The 10,993-nt window shown below is 42.6% G+C and overlaps 1 protein-coding gene across 3 annotated transcripts in view; it reads right to left on the bottom strand.

Moving 5' to 3' along the window:
- Positions 1 to 2,703: 2,703 nt before the first annotated feature.
- UST (uronyl 2-sulfotransferase) overlaps positions 2,704 to 10,993 on the bottom strand; it is a 175,367-nt gene continuing 167,077 nt past the window's right edge. For all 3 annotated transcript variants that reach the window (XM_066615538.1, XM_066615556.1, XM_066615546.1), the window contains exon 8: positions 2,704 to 6,977. In XM_066615538.1, coding sequence (XP_066471635.1) covers positions 6,691 to 6,977 — 287 coding nt within the window. In that variant the 3' untranslated portion in view covers positions 2,704 to 6,690. The remainder of the gene's footprint in view (positions 6,978 to 10,993) is intronic.

Here is a 10,993-nt window from a genome sequence, read left to right as displayed (position 1 = left end):
AGGCACGGCCTTATAGCACTTATAAAACAATCTCCAGCAGTTCACAAAGCTGCACACTGCTGGAGTGCCAGCAGGGAGGCAGAAACATCACTGCCTAAGGCAATGGCTTACGCTCCACCAGTACCGCCTCCCTCCCTCCCTGCAGCACACCTCTCCTCACCTCCACCTTCCCGTAATGCCCTCTCCCCACCCTCTGCCCGCCTCCCCCCTTCCTGGAACTCCTCTTCCCCCCTTCTCCCCACGCTCCCCCTTACCTCTCCTCTGCTTGACTGTCCGAGGTTGAGCGTCCGCTGGGTGGTAGCCTGGTGCCTCCCAGCACTGGGCTACCACTGGTGCTAACCTGGTGGTAGGGCCCACAAATGTGCCTTCCAGCATGTTTTCGACAGTGCATGCCAGCTGTGAGCTGGTGTGCTGTGCCCAGTTTTGGCTCCAAGTCTGGAAGGGGGTGGGTTCAGTGGCACAGGCAGCCACCAAATCCAAACACCTTTCCAGACCTGATCCCACACTCTGGGTCCACATGAACCTGTGCCAGCTAAGGGCCCAATCCTGTGCTCGGTGGCACGGTTCCGTGCTGCTGAGCACTGTCACAAACATGCCGTAAGGCACGTTTGCCAGTCTAACTGCCAGGCTCCCACCTGTGCTAGCCCAGCGCCGGCCAGTGCTGGGTGGTCGCCCAGCTTCTGTGGCTTGGCAGTTTCCCATATCGCTGAGCTGCGGTAGGTGAGGGTGGGGATGGGGGCGGGGAGGAGGCATTCTGGGGAGGGGGGAGGCCGGTGGGGTGGAGGAGGGTGGGGAGGAGGTGTGACGGGGAGGTGTGACGTGGGGAGGGGGCAGGCTGGAGGCGTGCCTGGGGGAGGGGTGGGATGTGGGTCCATGGAGCTCTGCTCCGCAGGATCCAGGGCACTCGTGTAGGGCTGCGCACCCTACACAAGTACCTTTACCTTACGATAAAGTGAGTAGCCCCATTGCGGGGCTGCTTATCTTACTCGGGGGAAGGGGATGAAAGTCCCCTTCTCCCGAGGTGCCTCCCGCGGTAGCTCAGGAGGCACAGGATCCGGCGGCAGCCCTTCTCGGTGCCACCGAGGATTGGGCTGCCCATTGCTGACACAGTTCTGAGTAGATTCCTCCACACTCAAATGTTTGGGTTCCCTTATCCAGAGGAAACCTCCAGGAATGCCCCCCACAGGATGGAGCTCAAGCCTTTTTGGTGCATCAGTTGGGGGGAAGAATAGGGCTGGGCTGTAAAAGCCCATTTCCTTATGTTTGGTGATAGACTAGCATATGCGGAAATCAGATCTAAAGAGAACCAGTCTCCAGTCTTTTATCAATATTTACAAGTAAGACAATTACTAGACTAGTCGTTAATTTGTGTTAACATTAATAGAACCCTTACAAAATTTGATTATGCTGCTATCAGTATAAAAGATCAATAGAACTAAGAAGTCATGGCGTCTCTATGATTTAAAAAAGGTTCCTTGAGAGTTCTTCATTGATGGTACTGTACTTGATTCCAACAAAACCGTACTGAATCTAAATTACTAATATATAGCAGTTTGAATGCTGACTTTATGAATCGTTGGTGGTCATGGCCAAGAATTAAAGTGGCCTTTAAAAGCACATAAATGTAATAATGGAAATCATGAGGTACAATTCGATATTAGATCTGCTTAGCTTTCTGTTTGGTTATCTGAATGACATTACAGTGAAGGAGGGAACTGATATCAAGTACTGCATACAGTACATGCACTGGAAAAATAGATTACGAAGAAATAGTAAACTTCTGTTTTTCCAATAAAATAGACATTCTGTGGAAGTTAAGGACTGTTTTAAACTAAAGGTAATTAACAAATCTGATCTGGATTAGAAATGAGAGAATAAACCATTTTGAACATAAGGGAATTTTATTTGCAACATAGGAATCAACTAATGTCTTTGGACTTCTTGAGCTGCTATAAGTTTATTTTGATTGATCAGATCTGCTTTTCTCAGAATGATATATTTCATCCTAATTTAAAGATCTATATTTCATATTATTGCAACAATATTAATAAATCAACTCCTGTATGATTTCAGTAGTGTATAGATTATCGCAATGACCTGTCAAATGGTTCTCTAGTGAACAGACCAATATTCACTCTTTCCAAGGCACTTTGGCATCAAAACCTATGATGATGTGCCCACATAATTTTATAAGATTTACTGTAAGGCTGTGCCTGTTATGACATGTTGTTTAGCCTGCGGTCATTCTGAGTTTTTCCCCCATCAATATAATTTGCATTGATACAGTGCAAGAAGCAAACAAATGCACTTCAGTCAATCGGAAATCTCTGGAGAACAAGAAACCTCTGCCAGTATCTGTCAAGCTTTTTTCATGAGCAAAGACTCTGTAAAACAGTTTTTTTTTCCAAGTCCAACCAGCAATGACCAGCTTAGAAATATTAGCAGATTTGCTGTGTGTGCGCGCGCATGTGTCTGTTAGGTAAAAATGAATGCTCTGTGGTCTTTCAGATTTAAAATCCATTGTTTATTTCAGTGAGTCGTCAACCACTCAACTTAGTGGTTTAACACTACTCTGCTCAAAGTGCTCCCACTTATTTCACAAGAAAACACCACGCTGGGTATTAAAAGGCTGAAGGATTGATTGTACAGCCCTTACAACATGAAAGGACAAGCCCATACAAAATGGACAGACTACAACAGTCATCCTTGCAAATCACAGGCCTTTATTTATTTGTATGGAATTTAATTATTTTCAAATGTACGTTCGGTAGAGAATAAGCATTTCAGGGGACAAAAGTACAAAGCTCAATTCAACAGAGATTCTGTTAGCAACAAAGGTAGTCAGAGTTACTCTTATAAAATGCTGGGAGTCACTGATGCTTTTATCAACTGGTACCTTGAAAGCACAGCTTTGATGTTTTGGCCTGGGTTATCAAATCATATCACAAAATGAATGTAATTTATCACAAAGACCAGGTAACAACAAAGACGTTAATAGAAACTAAAATATTTCTACTGTACCTTTAAAAGAAAGACATTCATGGTTTCACAAAGATCTGAGTGCATTTTACATAATAGCAATGCAATTGTACCTCCTCAGAACAAACTAAAATAAATTAAACAAACCATACCATTTATTAATAGTTTTGGAATTTGCAGCAACTTTTTTTTAACCATCAGAACATTTTATTTCCTTTGTATGCTCAGTCTGAACCACACAGCTTATTAAAGTTTTGCAAATCTGCCTGAGCACTGTGGACAATTAGAGCTCTGAGCCTGGATATCAAATATCATCACACCCATGTCTATGTTAGCTAGTAAAAAAAGGCAATGCATGGGTCAAAGCTGTTCTCACTATGCATTAAACATTCGTCCATAAGAGCAATAAAGCACATTGGCAGGTCAATGCAGTTCTAAGTGTTTACTGTATTTCTCATACAATTAAGAAAGCCTGGCTTTGGGGCCTCACGCCTCAAGGTAATTCAAGATATAACATAGTCATTTCAAAACAGCCTGCTGGATCTTTGGCCATGAGCCAAGAAACTAGGCTTTATCAAACAACCTTTTTCCAGGAGGATTCAAGAAGGAAAGCCCTTTATTTAATCTTTGTGTCCAGAAACAAAAAAAAGGACTGGATGATTATTGGTTCTAGGAAGAACAGCACAAATTCTAAATGCAGATTATTACTGCACAAAAATAAAATTAAAAGGCTAGATGGATGTTTTATAGTTTAGTATCAAAGAAGTCGGTGAATAAGTTAATGAATATTTCATCAAGCATAGGTTGCTTTCATTTACAACTTAGCTAATGTACATATACGATCTCTTATTTTCACATATGCCAAGAACCAACCTTTTACCCCATCAGAGATTTACAAACAAGTATGGCACTTCCTAAAAGGTTGTCATGGACTGAAGGCTTTATAACAGTGATATTTATTCTTAAAAACAAACTATCAGTCCAAAATAAAATCATTTAAAATGCACTCCTTTCCTGAGCAATGTAAAATTTGGAATGTGCTGAAAAGTCACAATAAATAAGTCAAAAGACTAACAAACTTAAAATGTGCTTCTAAACCATTTAAAGTAAATTTTAAAATCTATTTCATGACAGATAAATGGCCTGTTGTGTTAGGAATCTTAAAAGGTTATGTGCCAAATAAATTTATGAAGTACCTTTCTGGGAGTAGAGGGCAAGTTGCTTGTACAAAAAATATACAACATTAAAACCTAGCAAGTAAATCACCTGACAGCTGTAGCTTTTAACATTGCAAAGTATTCATGGTAGAGAATAATATTAAATAGACTGATAAAAATAGATTTAAGCAGCAGTGAGACTGCAAAGAAAGTGAACATGTTAAGTGACTCAGGACTCTTGCGGCAGAGGAAAATTGAACTTCAGTATGTTTTGTTTTTTTTCAAAAGTGTGAATATTAATTTGCTTCCCAAAATAAAACAATTCCACAGTGTGTAAACTAATCATTACTCTTTAAATGTAATTTCATAGAAACCACTTAAAATATACAATGCAGCATCTTGTTTAGTATTGACTATTACCTGCACCCAACGCGTTCCTTTCAGAGTAGTGCATTAGAACCACAAAACCAGGATGTAGTTAATGACAAGAGAACTCATCTAGGTTGTCACTGACCATCAACACAATTATGTGTGTTCGGTTTTACCAGAAGTAGTATAGTATACAACAGAATACAACTGATCTTAATAATTAACTATATTAGTTGGTGTATGATAGGCGCTGGGAATGGAATTTGCCAAAGTTTTATTTATGGAGAACACCAATATGAAACACTATCTAGTTAACTACCTTTGATTTAAAAACAAACAAACAAACAAACCCTACTTATAATTATTCCTTATAATAAAAAATAATCCTTATCATCATCACCATCATAATCATTTATACAGCACCATCAATGAACAGAACAAGAGGCCAGGTTCTTGCCCCTAGGGGCTTACAATCTTGATATAGACCAGCAGTGTCCAAACTTTTTGGCAGGAGGGCCACATTATCTCTCTGCCATTGTGTCGAGGGCCAGGAAAAAAAAAGAATTAATTTACATTTAAAATTTGAATAAATTTACATAAATCTACATAAATGAATATAATAGAGATGGAACTTATATAAATGAATGAAGGTTTCACGATAGCTCAAGACCTATAAAAGTCCTTGCGCAAAGCAAGACCAGCCTTTCCTTCACTGCTGCTGCTTCACAGACGTGAAACAGCAAGCAGCAGAGGGAGCCCTTGGCTGGCGGTTTCTGTGAAAGGTTGAACAGTTGGTTCTTGTGCTGAGAGCAGTCATGGTGAGCCAATGCAGGTTCTAGCAAGTCTCTGGAGGGCCAGAGGCTCATTGCAGACTGGGGGCTCCTCATGGGCTGGATTGGGAGTCCCCGAGGGCCGCAAATGGCCCCCAAGTGGGGGTTTGGACACTCCTGATATAGACAATGGAGACAGCAAGAGAAGGGGAGGAAATGGGGGTGGGGTAAACAAATTATGCTGTTTTCTCAATTGCATATAGTTGTTTCCAAGAATAATAATTTAATGATGTTCATCCTATGTTGACTATACTACTCTGGTGAGTACACAATTACATAAAATGAAGATACTATGTATTCCCTCTTGTCTTGCCTTAAATTAAAAGAGTACCGGGCCATGGCTAGGTACAAAATCTATACATCTGCCAATGTAAAAGAGGTGAGGACCTGTGGGGGGGAAAATGTTCTATATCTTCTAAACCGATACATACCTAGATGTGTCCCCAATGTCATTTACTACGATTTATTTCCTATCCGATTTTCATTAGCCCAGAGCATGCGGGACATCTGAGAAACTTCTGTCTTGAGCAAGATCATCCTTCAGCTGGAAGGAATTGATCACATAGAACACCACATACATTTGTAACATCAACAGAAATATTTTCTAAACTAAGAACTACCCACGTATCTTCTCTGCTTCCTTCTTTAAAATATTAAAACAAAAGTCAAAACTGTTCCATGTGTTCCACATAACCTAACTTTAGCCTGGACAACACTACACCTTCTAATAAAAATGCCGTTGTATTTTTAAAAAGTCAGATATTTCTCTTCTTCCGTAGACTAATTTTCTCTCATGTTTAGTTGTCCTGTTGAGCATGCCATCATAACAGATGGTTTCCTCAGGAGAAACACAGCCTAGGTGTTTCCCATAGTGCTGCGCTGTAGTGATAATGCATTTCTTTTTTTATTTTGGCGCAACACTATTTGCTTTTCACATGATGATGCGAGCCTCTAATGCCCTGTTGTTAATTCTAGGTGTTCAAATGAGACTGTAAAAGATTTAATATGAGCACAGGCCAACAATTCCTAGAAAAATTGTGAACATATGCTGGCATCTATATCACTCCGCACGTAGATACAGGCATACAACAAAAGTTTACGGAAAAATGTTATCTGTGATGAAACAAGAGATGGCACTTAAAAAGTATGTCCTAGTGACTATGATCTTATGGAACCAAGGAAAACAAAAATACATTTGAACATTTGATCCCTCCCAAAATGGGATCTCATTCTATTACTCTGATTTGGGAATAAAATGTCTTTTTAAAAGCTGCTGTGCATTAACTTACTTCCTTAAGGAATTTTCTTAATAATAGTTCTCGAACACTATGAAAGAAGAGAAAGTGATGCTTGCATCACCTTTTATAGATATCCTCCAACCACTTTTCATCATCTTGTTCCTCGTCTTCTGTTACTGGCTCTTCTGTTTCCAGAGGAGAAGGAATGACAAGTTCTGGCCTCGGCAAAGAGTTACTGTTTGAAGATCTCAGTCCAAACTTGCGCTTTAACAGATGAAATTGCTCTTTGACGTAGTAGTAAAACTCATATTCGTATCTCATACGCTGGTACAGGACCTGGATGGCTTCTGGAGAAGGGACAATCTTTTTCACTGTCACAGTCAGATTGCCAAGTTTCCTATGTTCTGTAAGAGATTTACAGAGAGGAGTTTGGTCAGCATCTGCAAACCCAATCAACACATCTGCACTTAAGGAGCTAGCTGTTCCAAAGACAAATGGAAGCACAGCGAGTTTCCATCTCTTAGGCTGCAATTCTAAACAGATTTACCAGGGAGTAAGCCCCACTCAGCTTTCTTCTGAGTAGACATGCCTAGGCTTGCACAGCTAATTGACCAATACCTCCCGCCAGTCTTAAGTTCAGATGAAGATATTGTTCTCATATGTCAGTTCAGTTGGTCAGCACTGACTACACTGACCTGCAGCAGATCTCCATTTTTCATACAAGGGTCTTTTTCAGGTCTACCTGGCATTATCAGAGATAGAACCTGGGCTCTTCTGCATGCAAAGCCTGTGCTTTACTACTGAGATAGAGCTTCTTTCTTCTTCCACAGTAAATATGGCCCTTCAGACAAGGAGCAATGTCTCACAAAGACGGCAAGTCTTGGTTTCTTAATTTGCCTATACCACAGTTTCATGGTCTGAAAGAAACACTTCTGTCCAAATTGGATTGGGATTATGATGGAGTGGTCTCTCTCTCTCTCTCACACACACACACAAATATGTATGACTGGAAAAGGACTATGGTGGGGTATATTGGGTGGTCCACAAAATCTGAATCAAGCCATTTTGAGTATGTGCCTCCAGAATTCCATGACAAATAGCTCTCAAAAGGTTAAGCCAAAGAGAGTTTGCACTGCATTTTGTTCCCCTTTACTGACTTCTGCAGGGGCATTCAGCTGCTGTTCTGGTAGACAGGATTACAAAGATTGAGAAGGAAAGCACAGCTGGAGGCAGGGAAGGAGTGAGAGATGGAAGAGAACGGCTTCTGGGGTTCTGTCTGGGCCTTGATGAGACTTGTCTTTGGAAAACTATGGCTCTAACATGCATTCTGCTCCTCTGAAGGGCCACATTTCTGCTAAATATGCCAGTGTGAAGCCAATGAAGAAATTCTCTCAAATCCTGCAGGCTGGAGGAGGCTGGAATGCAAGCATGTGAGACTTCCACAGAGACCTTCTGCAGTGTTCTGTGGGCCAAACCAGGCATGTTGTGGGAGATGCACAATCGGAATTCCCAATGGTCTCTTCTTTTCTTTAAATAACCACCAGGGCAAGGGTATGGATTGGGATTAGGGGTGTAGTGCTGGAGGAGGATTTATCCCTTTCCTCTTATGTATTTTCCTCAATTTAAAATTACCCCCCCCAAGCCACTATGAGCAGGCAGTGGGGAAGACAAGTTCAGTGCATGCACCTGTCTTTTCTTCCCTCTATGGCTAACAGCACTGGGGGAGGGGAGTTAGACTGATGAAATGACACAGGGAAAGGGTTATACCATCACCTCCCCAGCATCCCATCCCCCATCAACAGAAGCTTTTAAGCTCTTCCACATAACATCTAGTTTGGCCCTGAGAAAGACGTCTGAGAAGACAACACTGCCAGACTCTTCCCACAAAATCTCCCATAGGAAGCTCCACACAATTTTAATAATGGGCAGCCCAATCCTAACCCGCACCGGATTAATGTATCCAGTGCACGCCTGAAGGTGGAGTGAGCGCAACCCAGAGTAAGGGAACTTATGTCCGCTTACCATGAATAATGCCCCAGCCACCTCAATGGGGCTACTTAGATCTGCATCAGCTATTGCAAATCTGAGCAGCCTGGTGTAACGCCAGGCTGCTTGGGAAGGGGGTTAGGATCCAGCCTAAGTGTCGAAGGCCGGTTCCACTTCCCTCCTGGGCCCATCTGCCTGCCGAGCCGACCACTGCCCAGGCCAAAACACCAGGGATGGGAACTTGAGTCAGGTGGCTCAAGTCCTAGTCATGAAAATAAGTGTTTTTCACTGACTCGTTTACACTTGAGTTGTGTGCATGGAAGACTGGGAAAAAAACTCAAGTCAAGGGCCCCTTGGCTTGGCATTTGTCCCCATGCATGCACATGAGTCATGTGTCTGGGTGTGCTTGCTTACTGTTTCCACGGCATGAAAAACCTTGTGGGTCATCATTCAGACCAGGCAAGCAGCAGGAAAGTTCCAGCCAGGAGGCAGGGAAGGGTTAATTTTGCATCTAAGCAGGAGGCGGGAGGCAGGAGCAGGCTCTTTTGCCCATCTCTGAAAGAACTGACGATCATCAGACTCAGGATGGAAGGTTTGATATTTTCTTTGGCTGGAGAAAGAAAAGCAGGAGGAGGAGCACAAGGGGGTTCTTGTCTTACAACTGAATCCCAGGGAGGAGGAGGAGGTAGGGAAGCTGGGGTGGGGGGGAAAGGCAATTTGTAGTGATCACATTTGCCAAGCACATGGCTCTCTTGTTATTTGGGAGGTGGGAACCTCATTGAATGACTGGTTGCAATGGGACTACTTCTGACTAGAGTTGCAAAGGATCGGGTTGTCCTGGTAAGCCTTACTGCTGCTGCGTGTGACTCTCTTACCTCTTGCCGTTTCCTTCCCTGCTCTCATGCAGCCCGTCCCACCCCCTAACGCCCTGTTTATAGATGGAATGGGGACATTAGGGGAATGTTTAAAGAAAACTCTGACACACACCCCGCCCTGGCAGCAGATGCGTTTTCCCCCCCATGGCTGGCTTTTTAAAGGGGGCGCCTCGACTCGAGTCCTTTAGAGTTGCAAAAAGGTGACTTGGAGAGTGGCCCCTGTTGTGACTTGTTTTTGAGTCACAGGGAGTGGAGACTCATAACTCTAGTCAAGTCAAACCACGCTGAATTTGCCCATCCCTATGAAATGTCCTTGTTCTGCCCTCCCCTCCCATTACCCAAACCCCTGCACTGCCCTCTCCAGGTTAGTGTGAACTTTCCTTGTGCTGGTCTGTATCCTGCAGGAGCAGGCCAGCACATGTACCTCCACCAGTGTGGCCTGCTCCCAAGTCATTGCAGACATGCCTTACTGCACTTTCGCAACACTCCCAGGCTGGCACAAGGGGCTTACGTGCTGGCAGAAGAGTGTGTTTGAATTGCGTTCTAAGACACATTTCAGGCTCTTCCTCCCAAATTTTTCAGTTTGGCTCCTGTTTATTTGGGGTTTTTAAATGCTTGTCTATTCTTGAAGCCTCAGGGGATTAACAATAATTTTCTGCCTGTAAATCTATGTACTGTAGTTTATCTTTTGTGAAAAAAAGCAAAACACACACATCCCAGAACACACAGCAATATTCTCTTGCTCTTATAGATCTAGGCATAATTGGCAAAGCTACCAACCTCCACCTTATTGCCTTCTCATTTTGTTTACACTACTCGTACTTTATATTAACTTTAAAAGGCTCTTTTAATAAAAATCCGAAGTAACGCACAACTTTGCTCCTTGAAGTCAACCTCACCCTCCTCCTCATCTATCACATACACATAATGGAAAAATTATGCATGCCTGGCTCTGTGCCAGGCTAAATACTCTAAAAATGCTGTGTAAACCCAGCTGTTGCACCAGAAGATGGGGGAACCCACGCTTTATGGTCTTCTAGACAGTGAGCCATATGGAGGGCAACAAAATACACTATTTACTTTTGAGACTTAATTTTTGTTTTACAGTGTTTGCTTTGGCTTTCGCTTTACTTAGTAAGGTGACCAGGAAATGCTTAAACTCTCTAAATCTTGGTTTTATATTTGAAATCCAAGCAGGAATTAAAAGTGGGATAAAAAATGGGAAGGTGGGAAAAAATAAATAAGGCAAAATGGGGACAAATATTTGTCATGCAAAGCCAAACAGAACCTTCCTCTCATAACTGTTACAAAAGCAGAATCTCAAAGACAAGGCTATGGTATATGCTATGACCCAGAAGTAAATGCCTGTGGAATTGCCACAGTCAGCAAAAAAGGCTTTCTGCATGATGGGAACATTTGAACCCTGTCCTAGTTAGTGACAATGGATTCCGTTCTACACATTTCTTATTGATACAGTCAGTGCGCTATGAGAGAGAAAAAAGAAATAGGCTTGGACTCTCCAGGACCTCAGAACTGGTATTCAGCTGCAAAATGTGGGA

The sequence above is a fragment of the Tiliqua scincoides genome, chromosome 1 (assembly GCF_035046505.1).
Source record: "Tiliqua scincoides isolate rTilSci1 chromosome 1, rTilSci1.hap2, whole genome shotgun sequence".
Lineage (NCBI taxonomy): Eukaryota > Metazoa > Chordata > Lepidosauria > Squamata > Scincidae > Tiliqua > Tiliqua scincoides.
This window is presented reverse-complemented; position numbering and strand designations above follow the sequence as displayed.